At 46.0% G+C, this 26,531-nt stretch overlaps 1 protein-coding gene across 1 annotated transcript in view; it reads right to left on the bottom strand.

Moving 5' to 3' along the window:
* Positions 1 to 1,609: 1,609 nt before the first annotated feature.
* Positions 1,610 to 26,531, bottom strand: part of LOC149853447 (uncharacterized) — a 70,332-nt gene continuing 45,410 nt past the window's right edge. Inside the window, exons 59-75 of the mRNA XM_090027255.1 lie at positions 24,834 to 24,994; positions 23,689 to 23,842; positions 22,694 to 22,854; positions 22,517 to 22,595; positions 21,831 to 21,995; positions 20,630 to 20,965; positions 18,478 to 18,587; positions 17,914 to 18,029; positions 15,995 to 16,124; positions 15,087 to 15,218; positions 11,658 to 13,440; positions 11,299 to 11,336; positions 9,962 to 10,048; positions 9,233 to 9,349; positions 8,342 to 8,416; positions 7,155 to 7,260; positions 1,610 to 7,051 (exon numbers count right to left, since the gene is read on the bottom strand). Coding sequence (XP_089883381.1) covers positions 13,246 to 13,440; positions 15,087 to 15,218; positions 15,995 to 16,124; positions 17,914 to 18,029; positions 18,478 to 18,587; positions 20,630 to 20,965; positions 21,831 to 21,995; positions 22,517 to 22,595; positions 22,694 to 22,854; positions 23,689 to 23,842; positions 24,834 to 24,994 — 1,739 coding nt within the window. The 3' untranslated portion in view covers positions 1,610 to 7,051; positions 7,155 to 7,260; positions 8,342 to 8,416; ... (2 more) ...; positions 11,299 to 11,336; positions 11,658 to 13,245. The remainder of the gene's footprint in view (positions 7,052 to 7,154; positions 7,261 to 8,341; positions 8,417 to 9,232; positions 9,350 to 9,961; positions 10,049 to 11,298; positions 11,337 to 11,657; positions 13,441 to 15,086; positions 15,219 to 15,994; positions 16,125 to 17,913; positions 18,030 to 18,477; positions 18,588 to 20,629; positions 20,966 to 21,830; positions 21,996 to 22,516; positions 22,596 to 22,693; positions 22,855 to 23,688; positions 23,843 to 24,833; positions 24,995 to 26,531) is intronic.

Raw genomic sequence — 26,531 nt, 5'->3', positions numbered from 1 at the left:
GCACCCTTTCGAAGCTGACCTCAACTGCCATCAGGTCATGGAGTCAAGATGGTAATTCCCCCTTCAAATCATGATACAAAGCCAACTGCTCCACATGATTGCTCAAATGCTAGCACTTGACCAGAAGGCACAGTGGGCCTTTGTGCTCAAGAGCTCATCTATCATCTCTCCCAGTTTTGCAGTTGCTCCAGTAAAATATATCACCAAAATAACCTTTCTTATAGCATCAGCACCTGCACTGATACTCTTGGATATGGATTTATGCACTGATTCAGCCCTGCAGTCAAGAGACCCCCTTCCTTTGTACTCAAAGAAAAAGGATATGCTCTTGTCAGAGAGCTCAACAACTGCTCTCTCACGTTACCACAGAAAAAAAGATGAAAAGGTGTCTGTGAGATGCTTAAGAGTGATGCCAGAGCATCTGCTACTGCAGGTGTGCCTTGGAGGAAGAAAAAGAGAAGTTGAAGGAAACGCTTCTGCTCCCCAATAGTGATTATCAGTAGCCACGTAGGGAAGAAGATTACATGTACTGTAATCTGAATTCAGCAAATAACACAAATGACCTATAGCTCGTGCAAATAATGGTGACACCGGTGGGAAGGGGTAACAGGGCAATCACCCAAGTGGAACTTGGAATCACTACGGAAATCTTTGAATGAAACACTGATGCCTGAAATTGTCAGCAGAGAGGGAGGACGGGCTGGTGGTTAGGTGGCAGCCTTTCCTACTCTGCCACAGACTTCTCCTCTTTGAACCTGGTGGATGACAAATGCACCTCTCGCTGCTGATGCCAAGGGTTGCACGTTCAAATCGCCAGGCGGCGATAACAGGCAGAGAGAAAATCCACACACGACCTTGTACAAGTCACTTGGAGAAATATAATCTTCATTTATATATGGAAAACTGTGGCTTAAGGAGAATATCTCACGGTGGGAGGGGGAGTGGGGACCGTGTGGATAAATACAAGTTGGTGAAGCACTTACAGTATAATAATGAAGACCACATGCATATCCAAGATAAATTGATCTATGTGAATCTCATTATCAGATCAAGGCCTTCATGAATTTTTGGAATAGCGACATTTCTCAGCAAGGTAGTAGCTCTTTTCCTGATATGGGGCTAACATTCAAAATGCCTCCCTGAGGTTGGTTTTTTCATTTTGAGCATTTTCAGCAAACACATGAAATGCAGCAATGGCAGATCAATCACTGGATTTAAAGATGCATATAGCTTGTTTATTCACATTCTTGAACCAATAAAATCTCACGTGGCGTTACAAGGAAGGGAAGTAGTAATGAAGCCGATTGCAAAGCTTGAATTCTTTGCAGGTAGTTCCTTTGCAATGAGGTTAATTTAATGGCTTTTTGGAGGGGGAAATTGTGTTTTTATTGTTTGACTGTTTCATTGTGTTTAATGGTAGGTTATGTTTTTTAAACAGGGACAGTCTGTAAGGATACACAAAGCACTCAGTGAGTGTGACCCAGTGGCTTTGTACAATAATGTGAACCTTGTATCCAGCATCAAGGAGCAGTTTTAATGGGTTACACACTTTTCTTACCCAGGGTTTGCTAACTACAAGGTTGACAACGTGCAGAGAGTCATGGCCATGGAGACGTTTATGGGAGTTAACGAGGTCAACATCAAGGCAAAAAAGCTACCAATGTATATGCCTAGGAGGAAGGGAATTATAACATTGTTGTAAGCAAGAAATTAGTACGGCTGTGCAAAGCTTTGGGTGGTGATTCGATTTGGGGGAGATTTGGTGGCCGAATCTTCTAATCCAAATCGAATCAGGGGGCCAATTACAAGGTCTGAATAGATATGAAGCTCTCCCAGATCGATTCGGGACAGTGATTCCAATCACTGAATCGAATCACTGTCCCCCAAATCAGCCGAATCCAAAGCGAATACTAGCTGTTTCACACAGGCCTAGAAATTAGCAGAGCAATTGGTCACCTGAGACGCTTACATACATGGTAGCATAAATATCTCAGTTATACTCAGCCCCAAATGTAGCTTCAGAGGGGGCACCAGAATGGCACGTGCCATAACACTTACCCTGCACCAACAGCAGCCAGTCTTCCGGGAGCTAGTGCTGAGGCAACAGAAGCTCCTGTGTGAGGGGGTACACACTTGGCACCCGTCCCCCCCAGGTGCCAACATTTTAAATTATATTTCTGCATATTTTAATGCAAGAAGCAGGAAGAATTGGAATTCCTAGTATGCCCACAAAACCACGGTCTGAGACATGGAGGGATAGTTCATGCAACTACAATACTGACATAGATGGGTAAAGCTTGTTCATGCAGGACAGGAGTGGAAAGAGGCAGAGGTGTTGCTTTGCATGAAGAGGTGTTGCTTTGCATTGCAGAACACTTGTTCTGAGGTTGAGACCCAAGTGAGAAGTAGACCTACTGAAAGGCTCTGGGAAAAAGGGAAAACAGGAACAGCAATGTTATGGCAGGTGTCTGCTACAAACAACTGAACCAAGAGGAAGATGGGAACAAAGATTTTTTTATTAAAAATTAGCTGAAGTACTCAAATCACAAGCCCCACTGCAACCTGATGAAAGGTATTTGTACATGAAAGCTTGCAAAGAAGAATTTTTTCAACTATTTAAGTTGGTCTAATAAAACATATCAGATTTAACCAAAGAACCTTGTCTGCATAAACCCCAGGGAGCGACTTTAACTACCGTGGTATTTGGTAGAAGGGTAATACAGCAGGGCACAGACTATCCAGCAAGTTGGACTGTACTGGAGGCAACTTTTTGGCACAGATGATGGGGAAAACCAACTTGGTAGGAGGCTCTTCTTGGTTTGCTGTTTCCTAATAGGGAGGAATCAGCGGAGAATTTGAAGGTGGAAGGTAGCATGGGTGTCAGGAGTCGGGAAATGATGTTAAGAACAGGAAAAGCAGAGAAGAGTTGAATAAATCATTAGACTTGAGAAAACCAGCTGCTAACAAATTCAGAGAGTCCTAAAGGAAGCAAGTCTAAGGGGAAAAGGGTTGAGGAGAGTTCATTATTCCATTAAAAGACAATATTAATTGCACAAAAATATGTTATTGTAATGCATAGGAAGGATAACAGACATAGAGAAATTAGGCTAAATTATGAGTCCTTCAATGACCAGAAATTAACAGGAACCTGACATATATGGGAAATTTGGCCATATTATTAAGGAGGAATATGGGCATAGTAGACCCTTTAGGGATTAAATCAAAAAAGCCAGGCACACATTGATATACAGCTAGCAAGGCACATAAAAGGAAAAGGAAGACCAAGAAAGGGTCAGACCTTTTCTGAAAGGGAGCAGGAAGCTGGTAAAGCAGATCAAGGATGGGATGCAAGAAAAACAAGCTGATAAAGCAGTGACACAAAACACCTGCCTACAGACATTATGAGCTTCCTTTTAACTAGATAACCTTTTGGTTAATGTCTCCATAAAGCTGAAGGACTAACATTTGTAGGGCAGCTGGAAAAGTATATTTTAAAGACTGATGTAAAGGAGGAACAAATAGAAATGTCAGAGACCAGGTCCGGGTATTTCGATAGCAGCTGGCATTTCCATAGTGTACTCTTCTTTTTCAAGGAAGTTTAAAATGGTTCCTTAATCGATCCCTCCTTACTTGTGTGATACAAAGAACTTTCACACTCTTTTATTGACCAGGAAACTAGAATTAAGAAGTAAAACATTTTCAAAACAGTTCACAACTTGTAGCAAGCCCAATCCGAGCCAACTGGGAGAAAGAACCTAGCCTTTATAACTTCCTTATTATGTGACAACTTACATTTTATTCATGAAAATAAGCTGCTTTACATTTTTATGGCCATGATCGCATGTTTGATAGGAAATGTTTAGTCTGCTCATGAGATACTTCCTTATGATGTTACAATTTATATTTTATTGATGAAATTAGGATGCATTATATATTTTATGGCCATCTTTGCATGTTATGCAAGAAATGTCTAGTTTGCTGCTGAGATACATTATAAAAAGAATAATCTCCATATTGGCAAGAGTAGGGATGGAGAAGACAGGCCAGGTTTGCAAAAATATTTAGAGGTGTACAGTTACCTTTCATGCACAGGCAAGTGAGCCTCTGTTTGCAAACAGACCCAAACTAGCTGAATTTCTACCGGCTACAAATTAAATATGTAAATGAAAAATGCCTTTTGCACACATTAAACACATTCAGGACGAAATCCTGGCTTTGCTGACTTCAGCTTGGCTAGGACTTCTCCCCCAGCATATACACAGCCATAATCTGAGAAATCTTACCTCTAGACTGTGCAAATGCAATATAATGGTGGACAATTTTGACATGAATTGGATCCCACTGGTGAACACAGATCTTCAAAGTATTCATCATCCTGTAAGTCCCATAACTTTTTATTTAGGGGCCTAGATGGGATTTTCAGAGATGCAAAAGTCTGCCAAAGGATGGTCCATAGATACTAAAGCCACTTTAAGTAAGTCATATAAGGCCTGTTGTAAGTACCCTCAGATTCCACTCACTTCCTTTGGTTCTCTGGATGCTTGGCCACTGGTTAAGTCAGGCCTTTTTGAGTGAACCTGGGCTATAGCCAAAATATTGCTCTTTACATCTTATCTTGATATATGATAATGATCTTATTGCACACACCTTTTAAAGAGTCCACCGTGGTCATGACTATGACTTTTCCATGGCGGCCCCTTACTAGGAGTCTCAGTTCATTCTGCCTCAACTCACATTAAACTCACAAATATTTTTCTATTGCAAAGGTGTTTTCAGCTTAAGCAGCAGCATGTTCTGGGTGGCAGAGTGTGGGATGGGATTTTGCAGTCTATCCTCACTTCTCGAGCAGTCACTTTACTTGTGCGAGTCACCACCCTATCTTCAAATTGGGGATCTAAGAGCGAAAGGTGCCATTTCAATTGGTCCACTTAGGTTTTAGCACCAGTGTACATGAGGATGGAGCTTGACCTCTGATCTTGACAAACGATGCAGAGACATTTTAAATCAATTGATTTCATCATATGTATGCAGGGGCAATATACAGTGATATTCTCAAAACTGACAATTATAGGCCAGAATCTGTCGTTGGTTCTGTTGTCAGATTCAGTTGCTGTGGTGCAAACGTGGAGTCATTCAACAGACATCCAAAAATTTCACAGTATTATCTCTTTGCGGAGAAATTTGGTTTTAAAGCCATTCAATGCAACGGACAGCTCTGAAGGGCCAGATACACACAAAGGGCCAGTTACATACAAAGGCACGAAACACAACAGGAATCAAATGATAACAAATTCAGAAGGAATGTGAAAGAACCCAAATCATGGAGAAAGCAACACAACAGAAGAACCTCCAGATGATCCCCATAAAGGTGGCTAAACATTAAATCTAAGAGCAGCATAAAGATGCATTTCATACTGCATAGCTGACCAGCCTGATTATGGTCTAGGCCTTGAACTTGTGGTCCTTACCCAGGCTTCAGTGGAATTATTGCCTAAGCAAACACATTGGGCATGGGCATGAAAGCTCAGTCATTCGGGTAGGTGGAAACTTTGTTGTTCCATTGCTATCATGCACAGAAAAAAAGCTAAGGTACAAAGTAGAGGTGCACTGATATATCAGTCCATATCGTATTGGCACCAATAAAAGGACAGTTGACATTATTCGCAATAGGCTTTTTGTGGCCAATGTGGCTGATAATGTCACTGTTAATGCCACATGCACATGGCCAGGAACGCAGCTGGGCAGCTTGAAGAGAAGTGTCCAACCAGTAAGTCTGTGGAGGGAAGGGCAATTGAGGCCCCCAGGGTGACGGAGGGAGTGGGGCAGGGGCAGGCACTGCCCAGCCAGGGTGGGGGGTGGAGCACAGGACGGAGCCAGTCTGGAAGGCCGGGGGGGCATGTGCCTCCTAGATTTGTTTGTCGGGGGAGGGTGGGCTGTCTGCTGAGGGCTTGGAGCTAAGGCCTGCACCAGCCTTGTACTGGTGGGGAGGGGGCTGGGCTGGGGCTGTGCTTAGGGCAGGCGGGGACAAGGCAGGGGGCAGTGGTGTATTTTGAGGTGACTGTAGCCCAACCCATAGCCCCACTGCCCCCTGGACGAGCTACCTGTGGCTCCATCCCACGCCCCGCCTGGGCAGCGCCTGCCCCTCCCTCCCTCATTGTGGGGGCCTTGATCCGGACACCCCCCCACAGACTTATCGGCCAGACGCTGCTAAGCTGCCAGCTTTTGGATCAGTATCAGCCAAAAAAATCTTTACCAGTGCACCCCTAGTACAAAGATACATGATCCAAGTCTTGCAACAAGGAGGGGTCTGCGGAGCTCTGCTGTAGCATGAACAACAATTTGCTGTGTGCTTGTAGCAAATAAAGGATTAAGGCTTTGATTTAGCATAAATCAAAATTAACATAAGTGAAATACCGCACTGAAGTAGTAGCTCAATGAGATAAGCATGTGCCTAACTTTAAGCATACAAGTAAAGCATATTGCAAAATGCAGTGCTTTTTATTGCAAACTCCTTTGGATATGGAATTGCCCTTTTTAACTGGTCTGCAAAATATCAGCACAAGAGGGCGCAGTGATTTAACACTAATTGGTGGTCCAGCACAGCTGGGCTCAGTCCTGACATCAGAACTCAGGCGGTTTCCACTTCTGGGCCAAGATTTAGACACTGCATCCTTTAGAAGTGCAGCTGGAACTGCTCTGGGAGCCCGCTGATGAAACATGCCATTTGTTTAATGTAAAACTGGCCAATAGAAAGAATGGCAGGTGTTTTTCAAAAGCAGATTTGGGATTGCTCAGAATGAAAGAAGATGCACAAAGAGAAGGCAGCTAGTGCTCCAGGCTCCTGCAGCCAAACCATCAAACAAGGTGCTTCACCCAGGAATAAGCCCACAAAAATATACCAGTGTTTTCAAACAGCACCAGGGAAGAAAAGGTCTACCAGCATCTCAGCACCCGGCAGCTCCTAGGTATTTGTTGGGTTAGAGTTTCTTGCCTTGTTTAGAAGGGGAAACCATTTTATTCCTGTTGCCCTGGGGTGACTGAGTCCTTTTACCTGTAGCAGAAACAAACAGTGCTCATGGATGGGGTACAGGGATCTTGGGAAAATGTAACAGGACTTTGCCCCATGGTTTCCCCATTAGGCTTTAGGGACTCACTATCAGCAGCTGGGATCTCTTAAGTGCAAGGTGGGTTTTCTGCTGGCCTTTCTGGATCTTGCTCGGGCAGACGGTACCTTGGAGTCTTCCCAATTCCCCAGCTTTGCTTCAAGACAGGAGAAAAGAACAGACTATGTAAAGTCCCAAATCAAACACTTGTACTTGCACAGCACTCCTAATGATCTGACTTCCCTTACAACCAGCTGTAGCATTAACCCTACCATCTAAAGTAAAATAGGTCAATCAATGGACCAACCCATGCAAAGACCAAGAAGTCTCCTACAGCGGTAAGAACAGGAGTGTGTCTGGCCTGATTCTAATCCCGCATCTTGGAAGGGACTGGACTCCAGTGATTAGAGGACATGACTAGGAAATAAGGATGCCTGGGTCTTTTAGCCACACTTGGTGACCTTTTGCTAAACGTTTGCCCGCTCCATGCTTCAAGTCCCCTATCTCTAAAATCAAGACAGGAATAATTACCATTCAGAATGAATGCGAGGCGGTGCAACAGGGAGCCAGGGGCTCCTCTTACTGTAAGAGAAAGATTGCAGCAGAAAGAGCCCTGGGCAGTTGAACAGGGGTTAGCTGCAGGAGGGAAGGGAACAACTGCAGCCGAGGCAGTAAGCTGTCTGTTTGGATGAGGGGCTGCACCTGCAGTGAGTCAAAAGAGCTGACTGGAAGGGAAGGAGCCCTAAGGCAGAGGGGCGATGTAGGCCTCAACTTTGCTGAGAGAGGAGTTGGTGCCCAAACAAATCCTTGCCTTTCAGAGCCCTTCCTGCATTTTGTACACTGTTTCCCAGAAGATGTATTACCCCTAAGAGAGTTTAGCTATGAACAAAGGAGCTTGCTCATTCTTCAGCTCCATCTCAGATGAGGGAAATCCCATCCTGAAGCGTGCACCAGGTGCGCTTTCATTAAGCAGGCTAGAAGGCCCGTCTTCTAGGAAGCTAGTCTTCTTCATATGAGGCCTGTACATAATCCTAATTTCAAGGATATTTGAGACACTTTGGACATCTAGATGCCAATATAGGCCCAAGAGACCCAGTATTTCTGATTCTGACTGGAAATAGAAAACTTTATCCTCCATCTTGGTCTTTGATCCCTGCTGAGAAACACAGCAGAGATGGTACCAACACCCCAATAAACCTTGTGTATTTGATTCATAAACACTTGGAAGCACTACTTACCTAGAAATTTAGGGTTAATAATGCCTTCATCTTTCAGCAACGGTGTAAATACTGCCTCTTCAGAGCCATCTGATCCTGTGGGGAACAACGGCATTTCAGAAAGAGAGAAACATTGGTTTTGAGGGAATGGTATCCAGTGACAGGCCTGGAGACCTGACGGCGACTCGCTGTGCAGTCTTGACTTTGTTACCCAAGGCAAAATTTGCCAAAGTGGTCTCTGAGTTGAGGTGCCCAACTCCAAACACCTTGGATCTGACTTTCAGGAACCGCTGAGCAGCTGCAGGTCTACCTGATTACGATTGGGGTTGCAGGTGTTCTGCGTCTCTGAGAAAGCAGAGGCTCAAGGAGGGAAGCCCCCCAAATGGGATACCTTTTTAACACTGTAACCTTAACCTCTGCTTCCCCATCTACAGATGGGGAGTAACAATACCCAACTTGCAAAAGGTGTTAACACCTGCAGATGAAAGCACCCGATATCTTGCAATTGCAAATTCTTCTCTTGCTTTTCTTTGGAGGATGGCATGGAAGGGAATAATCAAGGTAAGGCACTCTGCCCTTGAATGGGGAATTCCTCATGCAATGCTTTAAAGTGGAAACACCTGTGAGTAGGGCCCAGGTCTTACTCACCTGAGGGCCTGCATCAAGTCTGAGAAGTTGCTTTGCAATTCCTAGGCCAGGTGGTAGGCTGGAGGTCCATCCTCCTTGCCTAGCCCCCGAGAAAATGGTCATGTACCATGTTTGACTGGCAGAAAATTGAGATAATGAGGAGATATCACCAGTCACATCTAGACTGCAAGGGACAGCTGGTGACTCCACCGTCCTGAGCTCCTGTACAAGCCCCCTGTTCTTTTGCTACATTTCCTCTGGAGGTTTGGGCACTTCTTTACTTACGTGCGACACTGAGGAGCACACACAGTTCTCTCTCATTCAGCAGCTCCGAGGCATAGCAATGCTGGTTCTGGAGCAAATTCTTCACCTGGCCACTCTCATCTGCCAGCTCAATTTCCCCTGCAACATAAAGTGCACGGATAGATGAGGATGGCAGGGCAGGGAGTGGACCGGGGCTGGCTGAAGACTCTCCACATGGCAAAGAAACCAGGGATGGCTTAGAGCAGCAGAAACCTTTCAAAACAGCTGGATCTGAGAAGTATGATTCAGGCCCATCTTGGAAATACGATGGTTACTCTGATCTGCAAGGCATCAGCTAAACTCATTAGCAGGTGGCTATAAATAGCCAGTCTGTTAGTGAATTTTGTGTGATTTAACCTGGTAATGGAGCCAGCCCATGGACATCTTTTCAAATGAGAGCTCAGACTGAGACCTGGGCCAATACATCTGGCTTTATATGGAGACATATGCGAGGACAGTAGGGGTTAGCTCCAGTGGCCTTGTTTTAGCTGGATAGCCATGCTTGATCACCATACAGGACTTGGTGATCATAATCTGCAGGAAGTCGGTGTGCACTTTCTGGCTTTGGCTTACACCTTGCAAACTTTGATGACGGATTCCTCCCATAAGCAGATCACCACTGAGTTTGGCCTGGCCCCATGCCAGACTTCACAGCCACATAGTGCCCCGCACTGAACTAAGATCCCCGAAAACCACATATGCCCTCCGTACCTTCACTCTCACGGCCACAGCAGCGCTTGATACTCTGCAGGAGAACCTGGACCTTACAGTTAATGTTAAAAAGAGCCTGCTCGTTCTCTGTTGAAAAAGGCATAAATAAAATTAATGGTGACAAGCTGAGAGGTTTGAACAAACCAGATGTGCTGCATCCGCCTTCCTCCAACTCAAAGCTCTGCATGTGGGCAGTTGCTCACAGCTCTTCCTGTCCCAGCCTCTCTGGACAGAAACCTCTCTAGGACATGGTTAGCTGCTGGCTAGTGCAGGAAGCCAGCGCTACTCCATCCTCAAAGCCCACAGTACAAGTGACTACAGACAACAGGGCTAGTAACCATAAGTTTACTCAAAGTAACAGAAAATAGGGTTTGTAATACTTTCCTTTTTTTTACTGTACCTTCTAGGACTTGCTAATGGACAGCAGTAAAGAGAAGTTACATATAACCCCATGCTAAGAAACATGCACAGAGCTGTACTCTCTAATGGCAGGAAGCCATGATAGGGTATGTATTAACAGTGCCACTGCAGACTAGGGAGGCGCTTACTCTTTTTTTGGCCTTGTGCCTCCTTGCACCCAAAGGGCATATATCGATGATAATACACACCCTGCATGAGTTTATTGCACTAGCAAATGCAAATGCTCATCACCATTTAAACCAGATTACATCTGGTTCTGGCCCTGAAAGTTTCACCTTAACTAATCAATTTAAGAGACAGAGTCCTCCAGTCTCAGAATCACTAGGGAGCTGGTGGGCTGAAGTCCCAGAAAATTAGTTCCTAAATTAGTTGCTTTGGAGGATTTTAGGTGCCTTTGACATGTCACCCATAATTTTTTCACCTGGATTCCTTTGGTTTTAGAGCGGGGCAAAAATGCCAGATACCTCTTGCTAAAATGTCCATTTTATTAAAAAAGTCCCCAGCAATACTTTTGTGTTTTCCTACCCAAAAAACCCCAACCTTCTCTCATTTCGAGTTTTGAATAAAATTAGAAACAATCTTTTAAAAAGCCATACTTCTCTTTTTCTTCTTTATTACTAGTAAGTAAACTGTATTTTCTGAAGCATTTGGTTTTCTGTAGGAAAAAAACCAGAACTAAAAATTTCAATGAAAATGGAAATATTTCATGGACAACTTTCCTTTGCTTAAAGAGAAGTTACTTTTAATTTAAAACTGTTCTTCAATTGAAGAGTTCTGTTCGGATGACAGAACTTTTAACTGCATCCACCTACAGGTCTCCCCAGAGACCGTGTCCCGAGATCACCCATCCCAAGTAACCTGGTTCTTTGTGAACAAACAGGAGACAACGAAGATTCGAGGTTGGGCAGGTTACTTACCACCGTACAGCACGGTTATAAACATGTCTGGGAATAACCTAAGAAAAAGGCAAGAGAGAGACCCATTGGCAGCTTTCTCACCATTGCATGCCGACCGTGAGAAGCAACCACATCACTTAGCTAAGTGTCCCTTGCAAATGCCCACGGTTAGGTGTTAGTTCCAACCCAGCTTTGCTTGACCCCTAAGACCTCTGCTAAAACGCCTCGCCAAGGTGTTGCTTAGTGGCTCCGCTCTGCCAAGACGAGTCACAAGTGCCATTTGGCACCGTCTTCTGGTTTTTGCCAGAGTGGGAGGGGAAAAGCTGGAATCACAGCACAAAGCAGGTGAGGAAAACAACAGCTCTCAAAGGGGTGGGTACCTGGAAACGTTCTCCGGCAGCAAGAGCCTCCAGATTCCTTCACGTATGACCAAGGCGGCAGCTAAAAGTGAAGCTTAGGGTGCCTGTCCTGGCTGCCAGGCACCAGCACGCCTTGTTTCTCCTTCACATCAGGCCACCCATGGGGCCTGCAAACATTTGCTTAGGCTAGGAACCAGTAGGGTTGAGAAATGTCTTTATGTGGCTGAGCAAATATCAGCCCATTATTCATTCAAAAAACCTAACAGGGCTCTTGGCATCTTCTGTCAAGCACCTGCTTGCATGGGGAGGCACGGTGTTGGGCTGGCCCCTTGCCAGGATACTTCGCTTTACAGTATCTCACCTGGGAGGGGACTGAGGATAAATGGGGAGAAACGGAGGGAGGAAGCATGTTGTTTCTAGCCCTGCTCAGAGGAAACCAGGCCTGTTTCACAGCCAGACGTCGGTTTGGCTTCATCGTAGGCTGGCTTGAAGAATGGAAGTGACAGTTTCTTTTAAAAAAGCAATCAACCTTCAGTTCCAGGATTAGGCTTCCAAGGCAAAGGGTGCCTCTCATTGCAGCCAAAATAACAGTAGGAATGGTGTAGGAGTGCTCTCTGCTGGGAGAGCTCACCGCTACACAAGTCTCGGCCTCTCCCAGGCTGGAAACACACTCCTCTGAAAGTCATTATTCCAATGTAAACTGCTTTGAGCTCCATGGAAGAAAAGGGCCAAGTTTTATGATCAATTAGTAATTTAGCAACAGGCACATTTCAGCACATGAGGGACATCCCTAGCAGTATCTCAAAGATGTTTCGGGAATTTGTGGGCCCACCCTTCCTAGAACTGGCAGTGCCAGGTACTGCTTGAGTGCATGGTATAAGCTATTAAAAATCAAACTGTAGAGGTCCAAAGCAGCTTTTATCCAGGAAGGAAAAATATCCTTTGCGATGCAATGTAGTTGCTTATGATGTACATGAAGGATCTCACCAATGGACAGTAGCATATAGGGTTTAACAGGGTTAAAAATCTTCCAGATTGCTTACTTATGAATGTCCTAAAGCAGTTGTTTTCAACCTGTGGCCCACAGACCACAGATTATGTCGAAGGGGTCCATGAAAGATAACTATGATCAACCAAAAGTATATGAATACCCGCACTTACAATTCAAAGGGGTCCGCACCTCCATTTGAAATTTCTGAAGGGGTCCACGCTTCCATTTAAAATTATTTAAGGGTCTGCAAATGGAACAAGGTTGAAAACCGCTGTCCTAAAGCATCCTGTTGGAACTCCAGGATGCAACTATCAGCGTGTATTTGAGCATGTGTGACTATGCCCACATACTTGCATATTTAGGGTTTTAAAAATAGTATTCCACAGCCTCTGCTTGCAATTGCCTATACATACATGCTCCATAACTCACATCAGGCATGTGTAAGTTTGTGTTGGAGTCTGTTTATGCCTGTGCATGTACTGATATGTCTCTGTATGTTATTACGTGTTGGACTGTCCCATGGATATTAGGTATGCATGTGTGCACAGAGGTGTTGTTCACTCCAGCAATGACTGAACTTGTTTGGTTGGATGCTTTTAGCTGAAGGGGATGCAGGACTTATGCAGATGACAAGCTGGTGGCCACTGTAGTCTGCTGAAGATGAAACAGTTCAGATTCTGTGTCACTAATCTGCTGAGTGATGCAGCTCCTTCTAATTTCCAGCAACTGGGCCTGGTCTCTGCTTGTGGCCCAGGCTTCCAGCAGCCTTGTGTAGTGCTGTGTTATCTCCCCAGGGGTGTCCCGTGGCTTCTGCTGTAAAACAAATGAATGGCACAAACTCAACTGCTTAGTCCCAGTGAGCAGCTACATCCACGCTCTAGCAGCCCTGGCCTAGTGGATAAGCCACAGGACTGGGCACAAAGGCTTCTAGTCCCAGTTCTGCCACTGACCCGCTAGGATTTTGAGCAAGAAACAAACTGTCAGTCACTCGTTTGTAAGGCAAGGGTAATGGTACACACTTTTACAATGCACACTACAGTGTAGGGTGCCCTCACCATGCAGTGGTTATTATCCTCCATTCGCAGGGAACGTATTTTATCACTGCACTGATTTTTTTGTTCCCTAATTTCTAAAATCTAGGTGATGCCTATTAATGACTCACCAGCACCTCAAGGACAAATCTTCTACTTAGAAGCCATTCCCCTAATTTGCATATTGCCATTTATTACTGTGCAATATTTACATATCTGTATGAAAAAGAATGGGGCTGCCTAATCTGCTGTTCAATTCCCACCCAAAGTCATAAATCTTGCTTTTTTCACAGTCTGTCTCCACAGCAGTTGGTTGTGATGAAACAACAGAAGCTGTCACAAATGAGTCCTTAGGAAACAGAAATGCCAGGTTTGTGCAAATACCGGGTGCAACAAAGCATTAAGGAAACATAAGACAGAAGTGGGACAGGTTCACAACAGCATAGCTTCTCAAGATTTTCTAAAAGGCTCTTGACAGCTGCGAACTCTGTTGTTTCATGTAGGGTTTAAGTTGTGATTAATTAAACATTCATCACTTTTATAGCGACAGGGAAGATTACAAAAGCTTCCTCCATGTCTTAATGAACTGGGCCTGATTGCCACCTTGAAGTAAATTATCCCCCCATGTGATAGATAGGTCCGAAACCAAGTAACACAAAATGTATGTGATTCGTTCAGGACCACGCATTGAACAGGAACAGGAACAGAACCGGGACTAGAAGTGAAGAATCCTGACTGCCGGTTCCCTTCTCCAACCCCTAGATTATATGTCCTCTGTGTTATAGGCACTGCTGATTTGATGGAGAAACAAGTAGCAGTAGGGTTAAAGTGCTGCCATAGCTGTGATGGTCCAGGAAATGCATGAGAGGATGGCTGTGATCTCTTTTATTAAACCAACTGTATAGTTGGGAGAGACATTTGCCAAGCAGGAGTCGTGTGAGCCTAGGAAGCACTTGGCTTCTGATACTGGCTATAAAGTTCAAAGAACTGGGTCTCCTCTCTGTGCTTCAGAAGAGATCTGGCTTGGCTGGATGAGTCTGCAAATGGCTGACTTGCATTTGCCATCTTTACTCTATGGATAGACTCCTGGCATGCACCGTGATACAATGGCATTTATATCATCATATAACGTTACATGGCAGGGACACATCCCTAGATGCAAATTACACAACATAAGACTTATCCTGGAGGGAAAAAAAAAACTTCAGCGGTTGTCAGATGAAAGGAACTGCTGCTACTGGAGCTGGTGGGTCTGCAACGTTGGGCATAACTGGCTCAGGTCAGTGCATCTTCCCTGGCCTACAATGTCCACCTCGCCTCACCTTTTGCAGTGCAGGAGGCTGAATCACAAGGGCCATCACTCCATTTGTCATGCACGCCTCTTCGAGGTTTGGCCAATAGCCCAATGGAAAACAAGATGGTTCATACCGTAAGCAACTCCTCTTGGGCTCTGAGCTCCTGGTCCAGTAGTTCCCCCTCCTTCTGGCTTGCCAAAGCCTGCACTGTAAGCCGTAAAAACTCCTCGTTCAGCTCATCCAACATGTCCTCCAGCTTTGCAACCTGCAACTGAACCCACTCTAATGAAGCCTTTCAGTCAAAGAGCCCAACAGTGAGGAGCCAGGTCAAATAACGCTCAGCAGAACTGACCCTGGATCCTTCCCATGTGGCTTGGGGGAAACTGGCGGCTCCTGGATGCAGAGGTAGAAGAAAACACAACCAAGGAGTGCCAGCTGTTGAAGAGCTCACAGGACCAAGTGTAAATGCAGCCTTTCTTGGCAGCAGTCACTGCTGGGGAAAGTTATGTGTGCTAACTGTGTGCAAGGTGCTGGGTGCTATTATAACATCAAGATGCAATAGTATCAGAGCAATGGCAGTGACTGGATGCCCCCTGGACGTGGACGCTCTGCAGTGACCTCCTGTTCTCTTCCAACAGGTAAGCGATCAGTCAGAGGGGCTGTCATACCAAGAGGGGCGACGGTTTTCAAAAATAACTAGAGATTTTGGGTGCCCAGCCTAAGACGGTTTCAAGGGCCCTTATCTCTACAGGGGGCATGCTCAGCACTTCCTGAAATTCAGGACCCTTTAAGGTATCTGAAATCAGGCACCTCAAATTTGAGACATGCCAACATTCAGTATGGAGACAGGAGGAAAAAGGTAAGATCAAAGGCTTCTTAAATATTCTTCTTAATATAATATCAGCGTCTTAAATACACATTGCTCTGAATTTTCCCTCCCTTCTGCTGGATTACTCAGAAGTCATTCCATTGAAATGGTGGAGTAACACGAAGGAAGAACTGATACGAGCCAAACAGGATTTGACCGACTGTCCGACTTACCTGAACATGAGGGGAATCGGCATTCTTCTTGCCTGAGTTTTCACACCATTTCCCGGCTTCTTCTGTCCCCAGATTTTCAACAGAATCCAGGATCTCTGCCTGCAGCTGCAAGCGTTGGTAATGTTGCAACCTAGACGCATCAGACATGAGATAATCACACCGGGCCTTTCCAAAATGAACCTCCTTTGCTCACAGCCCAGATTCAACAAGAGCCTACAGCTTAGGCCCTTCCTTCTCCTGCAGTGAAAAGGGAATGGGATGAGGAGCAGAAGGAGGAGGAAGAGAAGAGAGTGAATGGATACACTTGCTATTGCACCCCACACCTGGATATTAAGGTTTCTAACTGGAGCTTCAAACGCATCTTAAGAATTTCTCCAACTTGACCGGAGCCACTGTCCAGCACTGAATGCAGCACAGAGGGAGACACTTATGACCAGCTTTAGAAGTTTAATTGTAGAAGGAGATCATCTCCAGATTAGAGCCGGTAAAAAATATCCAGCCAGACTTGATATTATTAACAGAAAATGGGTCTCTCAAGAAAATATTTTAAAGGGAAAAAAACCAAACAATTTTCAGAGGAAAGAGTTATGCTTTTGGAGAAATATTGAGATAGCTGCTATAAACAAAATGTTTGTTAGTTTTTTAACCTGATTTTTTTTTTTGTACAGAACTAAACCTGAGTTTATTTCTGTCATTTTCTTCCACAGAGGGAGTCAGTTATTGATCAGCTTTGGTCTACATACACATCTCTGATTTTTTTTTTCCAACCATAATTGGGCGCTAGATGTTATACAAGGCTAAGGAACAGAACCAGTCATAGTCCTTGATGACTTAAGCTAAATTCCTTGGCAGTCAAAAACTGGGGACCGGATTGGGGATCCTGTATAAATTAGGGACATATTCTTCTTTCAAATATTTTGGGTGAGCAAAACTCCCAACAAGTTCTATGAGAATTTGAGCCCATGTTTATAAACATATAGCTTTGGTAGAGCACGAGCTGACTATATTATAGATGATTTTCTCCAGGATAAAATCAATGATTAACAAACCTATTTGATATCTAGAGTGCTCCCATTCCTTCCTCCTTGGGGTGAGGGCTGTGCATTTCAGTTATTTTGGGTATCTTTCACAGCTCTCGTCCATCTTAGGATCTCATGATAGTCGAACATTTATACAGAGTAAGGGGAGGAACCAGAAACAGGCAACATGAATGCATCACTTTGAGACCTAACTAATGGAAACTCTGTCCTGTGATGTAGCCTAAATTCTCCTTAACTCATTTTCATCTGAACACTCCTTTGACTTCTTCCTATCATATTTCTCCTCCTGCCTAGGCATTTGTCACATAATTCTCTAGTTATACTGCACACCACAACCTAGTAGTTGTTCTTTAATAAATCACTCCAGAAATCCTAGAATATTGTCAGTACGGTGAACGCGTGTGGGCAGAGTGATGGAGAAGGAATGGCCACATCCTTCAACTTCCTTGCAATCATCTTGATTTAACATTGGTTTTAATATGCTGCTTTACAAGTAGCCTGAGATTAAAACTCACTTCTCACAGGGAAAGAAGCAAGTGGTATTAGCCTAGTCTTTTACAAATGGGGAAAATGAGGCACAGGACAGGATAAGTGAGTTGCCTGAGAATGAGAGCCCTACACTATCCAGATGACACAACTGCTCCAGTCTCACTACAAAGCTGTTTCTGGATCCTTTCCAGAGCTGAGCCAGGAGCTGAGCTGGAACACAGTATCCACGGCTTAGGTCCATGCCCAAAAGCAACTTAGAAAGAAGCAGCAAAGTTATGTAACACGAGAGAGGGGAATTCCACACTCATTATCTAGTTAGTCAGAACCTCATTATAGGACTATACAGCAATTGCATAATTGCACAGTGAACAATCTGTCCCTGCCCAGTACCTCTCACGTTGGGATTTCTCATAGCAGCAGGTATCTGGTGATATGTGAACTCTCAGCAGTTCTTCAAATATTGTCCAGGAATCTAAGACAGTGGATGACTTATCTTCTATAGGATCCTAAAGCAGGCACCAAAAGAAAGAAAGTGTCGAGTTCCAAGTCTCATGTCTAGAGAGGTTGAACACTTGCAGCTCCTCTTGTTTTCAGATGGAGCTGTGGGACCCCCCCTGCCACTAGAGATGGAAGAAACAAGGCCTGCCATACAGGATGCATTCAAAAACCCCATGAAACAGCTGTTTCAGTTCACTGTGGTTCATGTTTCATTTTGGTGCATTAATATGTGACACCGAGCAAACTGCAAAGTGCTCATAGCACATAAGCACACTAGAATGTCACAACCTCTGTGCAGAGCTACAAAGCAACCCCAGGTTTACTCAGGAGGTTTCCAAGTGCATCCAAAAAATCTGGCTTACCCAGGAAAGCCGTGGGTGAATTGGTGGTTCACTGACCATGTTTAATAGAGCCTTTGTCCAGGGCTGCTAATGGAAGTTGCATCATCTCATTTACCTTCTCTGCCGCTCCCCAGGAACTCTGGAAAAAGGCACTGGCTAGAGCCATGATGGCTTTGTTGAGCTCCCTCTGAAAGCAAGAACCAGCAGCTGCACCTGAGGTAGATCCTGAAGCAAGGCAAACACAGACAGTCACGTGCCATTCAGCTTTCCCTGTGACAGTGCTCCTAATCTCACAGTGCTACCTCCTCAGCCATTAATTTGCCAGACCACTTCCCTAAGTGCTCCCGAAGCAGATGAAAAAGCACCAGAGAGGACAAAACTAACCAAAACCAATGCTTCTGTTTTAACAATAGTAGAAGACCACAGTGACTGTCACCAGGCAGGGTGGGCTCAGGGATACCTCCCCAGACACTCAACTGGTTTTACAACCAGCTTAGCTGACCCAGGTTTAAAAACGACATACATTTTTGCCCCACGAAACAAGCCAACAGTGTCAAAGGGGCTTTATGCAGTTAGCCAGAGGACAATGAATCTGATTAGATAGTAGTAACTGGGAACAGCGAAAGCTACTTTGACCTTCCTACAGCCAATTAGAAAGAGATTAAATATGCACATACAGAGAAAACATCTAATTATGTGTATAAATAAATATACAAAACCCATGCAACTCATTGCAGGGAAAGAATTACACTTAACAGCATGTACATGGGCTGTTAGCGTAGAATAGCTGTCCAGTTCATACCCTAGCCAGCCATGCAGGTCATCTAGTGATATTAAAGTGTTCCAGTGTAGTCCAGTCCTGAAACGCAAGGATGTCTGAGGAAGGAGGTAGCCAACAAATCACAAACATGTTATAATGTATGAGATAAGAATTATCTATGAAAGGCGCTGGGACAGACCATACATTTACAAAAGTCCCAAGATTTCTGACTTCATGCTCACAGAGGAGAGCTGGGTCAGAGATCTGGGATTTCACGATCTCCTCAGACTACTTTGCAAGGACAAGATCCATGTCAGTCAGACAGGACAAAGGACTAAGACGAGTTTCATGGTCTTTGAATCTAGTCATTCAAATGACCGAATCCCGTTCCAGACATTTCAAACCTGAAGCCCAAAGTTTGAAGCTATCCTGATATACCTCTGTGTGGCAGAGGTTTATTATAGGGAACGTCCAACTTGGATTGTGGTGCATCCCTAAAATTAATCCAAGTTACCAATCTGAGGTGCTGAAAGACATGGGGAAAAAACTCATCAAACCCTCATGCTTTACCAGAAAAAGTGGAGCGTTAGGTCAACCCAGCTCTGCAGTGTCTGCATAGATTGGGCACTTTAGCAGGCTTTTGTGGAACTTTTTTGTAATAGCTGATTCAATCAGCTATTAGATAAAAGCACCAAGAAAGCCCCACTAAAGTGCCTGATCTGTACAGATGTTGGGCAAGCCGGGTCCAACTAATGTGATGCCTCTTCTGGGTACGCGCCAGGCTTGGCATGGGAACATGCCGAGTTTAAGGTAAAGCACCCTTTTTTTCCGCACCTCTACTTCTGCAAGCAGCTGGATATTCAGCATCCTGCCCGTTCACTTGCGATATGCATGCTACTCTTGTCTCCCCTAAGCATGTATGGCCACCCACAACGTTCCCGACTTTTCTCTGCAGTGGAGATGGTAAAATGAGAGGATTAATTTTAATAAGCAAAGGGAAAGCCTGAGGTTGGCGATGTTCTAGGAGCAACACAGTTCAGAGCTGTAGCTCACCAGCAGTACAGAGCTAAAGCAAAAATGTGTCGGCCTTACTGGCAGAAACAGCTCCGAAGTGTCACCAGATTCCAGAGCTCTGCAGTGTAATGGCCTGACATTTCCTCATTGAGTGCTTTGCTTGGTAATTATATGGTAAGTGAATGTTTTTTCCTCTCGTGAGGTAATGACCCGCTGTGAAACCTAAGGGCGCTTTCTGCAAGGATATTCATGATGATACTTGAGAGTTTCAGTAATCAAAAAAATGCAGACGCCTTCAAATGCTGGACCCATGCACACTCACCACCTGTGCCATTTGCAACGAAGCGGTAAATAATAGTGTAAAGCCAGCTAGAGAGGAATCATTAGGGCAAGGAAAATGTCCCATTTCTCCCCGGCTGAGTTACAGACAGAGCATGAATATCCAACATGCTCCCCACCTAGAACAGATGCTAATGATGCCTGGCAGTCATACCTGCTTTGATCCTTGCCAGGGCATTCAGCAGGGTGGCAATAAATGCCCCCACATTCTCCAGCTCTGCTGGATGTAGGTACAGAAGTCTGTTGATGGCATCATAGTAAAAGGCTCCAGGGCTCTGAAAATCCTCTTGAGTCCCTGCCAGATCTTGGTCTGGGATTGCCTGAGCCAACATGAGCACCAGTGCTGGGTGGAAGCAGGCCCTGCTTAGCAGGCGGACCACAGCACAGCCAAAACGGTATACCACAAATTGCCGAGGAGACAAGCTGGCTAGATCCATGGGGACTAGGGCATTCCCAGTGAGTCCTGGAGAGCTCTCATGCAACCCTGCCCCTAGAAAGGAGAAGATACAAGAGCCCAGGTGAGCAATTCAGCATCATTCCCATCTTGGGGAACGTCCTCTTCCTTCTGTCAGCCAATACCATTCCCTGCTCCCTGCGGATAGTTTGGTTAGTCTGTATGTAAGGGACAAATCTATCTTGCCTTCTACTTGACTTCAAGCTAACATGGCTAACTACATCTCTTCCTGTGAACCACCATAAGCTGATACCCATAGCTCTAATCCCGACTCTGCTCCAGCGCTGCAGACACTTTTATCCCACTTCTACAGGCTTGATGAGAGACACTTCCTCAGGAGGCACAGACTACAGGAAGACTGTGAATGGGCAGCCAGCCTAGGGCAGACCAGTCCAGTGCCCTCTGCCATGACAATCTCTACTGGTCCCCCTTCCAACTTGCAGCATGATGCTACCTCCCACAACCCCACCTCCAATTAGGATTCACAGAGCTACATATTTGGCAACTCGCTGCAGCCAGCTACAGCTTGTTCCCAACAGAGATGTATAGCCAGACCCCTGGGATAGGGCAGTTTTAGTAGAAGCAAAGGGGTGAGTGGGCCCCAGAGACTACCCCCACCCCCAGGTCAGGGTTGAGGAACATTGCCAGTGAACCTGGCCCTTTTCCCACTTGTATAGATGGGTTAGCGGGGATGTCTATCCTGCACACGCTGCTCCAAGTGGGCACCAGGTAAGTGGCTATCTAATGGACCACAGAGATGTTCCATGAATGTGATTCTGTAATAGCCATTCATCTCCACAAAGCCTGTAATTCCAGACTCCTATTCTCTCTGCCCAGCCCTGGAGGTTTGCGTTCTGGACCTCAAAGGGTGGAGGCAGCTGGGATAGGAGCACTTATTTACCTGGAGCAGGAGGAGGACTAGGATGCTGCTTCAGCTGCTGTTGCTTCTCCAAAGCCTGCTTGATCTCCTGCAGGGTCTTGGCAAGGGGGGAAGTTGCCATCAGGCACTCCACTTCCAGCTCAGTGAGACAGGCCAGCGTGGCACTCCCAGGCTGCAGGCCTAACCCTGATGAACATGGATAATATGGTACATGAGACCCAGGAGGTTTTCATGTGGACAGCTGGGGTGGTAGTCAATGACTGCAGAATATGTTGCCCCAGATGAACTGTGCTGCACAAAACAATACCTCCCCTGAGCCCTAGAGGCTGGAGAACCTGCCTGGTTATCTTGTGCCTAACAGCAAAGTAGTGGCCAGCAGTTGCTGAGTACCCAGCTGCACAATGACTAGCAAAGCGATTGCTAAGTCAGGGACATGAGAATCCCTGGCTGCAGGGTCTTCCCCAGACTGGCCCACCAAGGGAGCTTGCTGGGGAGTGTTCACTCATTGGCCTTCTTCCTAAAAGACATATATGCTAATATGGCACATCCTAAAATGTCAAAGTACTTTTAAAACACAAAAATTTGGCCAGTTTTTCACTCCACTCCTACATTTTAAGGCAACTGTGTTCACCAAGAATGCCTTCACAAAACCTCCTGTGATGATTATTAAAGGGTTACTGTGTCCACAGCTGAAGCACTCCTCTTACCTTGTATCTCAGAGCCAGGAAGGCCAGCAGAGGCACCTTTGCTACTGGAGAGACCATGCTGTAGGGACAGGGCAGGGTCCTGCAGGACAAACAAGGCTGTGGTGTCACAGAAATGGAGAGAGACAAAGGCTATCGGAAATAATAGAGACAGACCTAGAAAAAGCACCTGGCCCGCACCTGTCCTTGCTCTGTTTCTGCTTTCCCTCGACTGGCCATCCTGTCCTGAGCCAGGAGCTGCTGTGTCACCTCTGTCTTCACAGCCAGATTCCCACAATGGACTTTACCAAGGAGGATGTTCAGTGCTTTCATTAACTCCGTTGCCTCTCGCCACTCGGCACCTAGTTGATTCAAGCAGCCAAATCAGGCACAGAATAACCATGACTTTATCAATGAAGGTGCCAGGCATTCATACAGCCCTATTCATTCCTTTGGAAAAGCACTTTGAAAACTTCATGTGAGGCTCATGCCGCCAATACAAACCAGCAGCTAATTCCGCCCTTAGTGGAACAGCTTAAGCTACAAAGCTAGTAATGCTGGTATCAAAAATTGGTGGACAATTTGAAGAAGCTGAGCAGCATTAACAGAGCTGGGGTTCGGTGAAAACAGGGGCGGTTACTAACCACCTTATTAGACCTTCACCTTCACATTGCATTGGAAAGGAACCTCTGCAGACTGGTAGTTGCAGCCAGGACTTGACCTTAATGAAGCCCAACCACTGTGGGTGAGCAGGGTGTGTGGATGGTGCCACCCCCAGCTCACCTCACCTGCAGCTCAGAGTTCAGCGGGAATTCGATCTAATGGACTCTCTGGAGCTCTGAGAAGGTTGTGGGGACTTACAAGCTACCACAAGCCGCTCCAGAGAACTTGACAGGGAACTACAACCTGTTCCAGAATGCCAGAGGGCGGATCCACTCCAGCTTAGGCAGAGACTGATCATCCTCTGTTGAAACGCCTTAGGTTGACAGTAATTTCTATGGAGCCCATTTGCATTTCTGAAAGGCTTGGTGGATTCCTCCCACACTGAAGTGATAGGCTTGATGCTCAGTGACACGGAAAGGTGCAGTGCTCTTCTCTTTGCTGCCCTGACTCAAGAACGTCCTAGCCATCCTACTGATGCCCCATCCAGGCCCTAACACACCCTCCTCGCTGATGCTGCCTTCTAGTTCCCTCACCTGCATAGTCCACTGCTTGAACATCATTGCCAGTGGGTTCACTGCACTTCCGAGTACCTGTGGCTCCCTGGGTGGTGCTTTGGGTTTCATCCACAGGGACCCTTTGCTTGGTGAGGACTTTCGGCCCTTCAGAGTCCAGAGCTTGCGCCATATCCTAATTACAGAGAACAGCATCATCATGCTTTGCCACCCACAAATTCACCCCTCCTTTTCCTCAGCCTCTTCAACCAAACACACAGATCCCAGCAGCTAAATTCCTCCTCCCTGCATGGGTCTTGCCCTGGAAATGCAGGGAGACATTTGGCCCTAGATGACGTGCCTGCCTAAGGACACTGAAGAATCTGGGTGCACTTGAGGAGAACATTCAAAGAGAACCGAGGGCCACCAACAGCAGGATGCACCACTGGTCTGAAGCCTAAGCTGCTGTGCAAACACTGCTATTTGTAACCTAAAGCTAGACTGGGCCTGGCCATCTGTGCTACAACCATGTCTATACGGACAGGGGAAGAGTGAGGAGCCAGGCTGTGTGGGTAAAGGCAGCAAGCACCAGGTACTAAAGAGAAGTGACTGTGAAGAGCACAGTGGGCATTAAGAGCAAGATGAACTCCCAGGCATTGAGATTCCTGGGCAGCTGAACTCAGAAATGATGCCTGAACACTGCAGTGCTGGACGAGAGCCAGGGAAAGGTACACACAAAGGTTCAGCACAGCTAAGACAGGGAGAAGAAGTGGTCCAGATAAACGCCGTGTCTGGACACTGGGGGAGAGAGCCAAAGCTGATCCATTCTGGATTCTGGATCCATTAGCACCTTGATCTCCACTGGGACGTGGGCAGGCTTTTAGTGCAGCATGATGTGTTGCTGCTGGTCTGCTTCTGCAAAGAAAGGGGGCAGCTGCGCGCTGCACCCAGTTGTGCAGCCTCAAGGGAATGGGCTGCTACAGAAAGGCAACAAAGGCCCTGCTAACCACAGTGAGCTGTACATGGAAGCAGGGAATCTCCTGCTGCAGCACGTTTCCAGTTACTTCTTCCATCCAGGAGCCAGGAACGAGAGCTACCCTAAGTAAATCCTCACTCCAGAAGAACTGCCTGTGCTACAACATCTGTAGGTCCACAACTCTCTCCTTTCATCTCCCTGGCATACTGACCGCCAGATCCTGGATCCTCTGGCTCATGCCCCTGTAAAAGGCCATCACATCCATTCTGTGTCTGGTCAGCTGAGATGCCAGGTGCAGGTTCTGGTCCTCCAGCTTATCGTACAGGGTGCGGACACTGAAATCCTCCAGGTTTCTCAGGGCTGGCTGCTCTCCTGAAACACAAGAGACCTTTCATTTTCTACAGCTGAGCACAAGATCCAAGGTGATTCCTTTGCTGGAATCCTCTCCTGAACTGCAAGTGGCTATCATCTCAAGACACTGACCACGGCACCCGGCAGCTCGGCTGGCTTCACACAATGCAAGGGAGAGTAACAGGAGAAGAAAAAGTCAACTCCCCGGCTAGAAGCGGGGAGGCGGGGATACAGAGGGCTGTGAATGGAAGGATGGCTAAACACATATCTGTGAGTGTGAGATGAGTGTGTGACAGCACTGCAGAGACTGAAGCCTATTGGGATCAGCTCCTCTGAGCTTTCCCCAACCCTACAATAAGTTGAAAAAACAGAAGCCCAGCCTCAAAGGGCAAATGGAAGGAAAGCTACAGCTTCTGCACAACTCAGCTGTGGACTTCCTGCTGGCCCTTAAAACTACTCACATCCCTTGCATGTGCTTTACCTTCCCCAGCCCTGCCCCAGGGACTGAAGACGGCGGCCTTTGCAAAACACTTTGAGACTGAATACGAAGTATTGTTTGGTTTTGGAGTTTGTGTGCTCTGCATAGCAGCAGCTTTTGCTTGTGATGACATTTGCAATGCCTGGGCACTTTCTAGATGAGGGCACTTCAAAAATACGTTTATACTTATTTGTCTCAAAGATGCAAAAGAAAGAGTGGGGGACCAGGGGACTAGGATGGCAGTGGAAACAGCAGCGCCATCCTGTGCTTCAGAACAGGGGCAGTAAAAGGGAAGTCATATTGCTCTGGCAGGATTTCTGCAGAGACCTGGAAGTTCAGAAACTCTTCCTAAGAGAGCAAATTTCTCTCTGGCTGTTCTTTGCTGCACAGCCCTAACTGGCTTTTCCCTACAACAGTGGTTCTCAACCTTGTAAGACTCAAGGCCCCCCTCAGAAAACACCGCTGTTAAGCTTTCAACCATTTTTCGACTTACAGAAAAATAATAAAACTATTCTTGCATTGCAAAGAATTCAGAAATATCACAGCAGTTCAGCATGGCTTTTGCCACTATGGATTCCTATCTGAAATCTGTGGCTTCATCCTGTGAATCACACATAGGTGTTCACACACCTAACAGTGTTAATACTGTGCAGCACCCTGTATCACTTTTAAAGAGATCTTGTGGCACCCTGGGGAACTGTGGCACTCTGGCCAAGAATCACTGCCTCCAGCCTTTCTGGCTTTTAGTTATATAGTATAACCTCATAAATCTGGATATAAAAAATCTGGAATTAACAAAAATCTGTCACTTTTAAAAACTTTATAACTCCATCAGGGAGTAGCGGTGGCCATTCCTGGGGCAGCAGAGGGGGAATCTTGCACGTGGCAGCTGCCACTGCCATCTGCCACTCCATGTTGCCGCTCCACATGTGGCTGCTGCTCTGGGTCCAGCCACCACTATTCCCCTTCTCCTTCCCCGGCTGCTGCTCTGATTTAAAAAATCCCGAATTTTCACATTTCCGGCAGGTGCTCGGTCGCGAGCATGCCCGATTCATGAGGTTATACTGTCGTTTCTTTGTT

Source organism: Crocodylus siamensis, chromosome 14 (genome assembly GCF_052110815.1).
Source record: "Crocodylus siamensis isolate JL-2025a chromosome 14, ASM5211081v1, whole genome shotgun sequence".
Classification (NCBI taxonomy): Eukaryota; Metazoa; Chordata; order Crocodylia; family Crocodylidae; genus Crocodylus; species Crocodylus siamensis.
The sequence above is the reverse complement of the archived record's forward strand: the minus strand, read 5'-3'. Positions and strand labels throughout refer to the sequence as shown.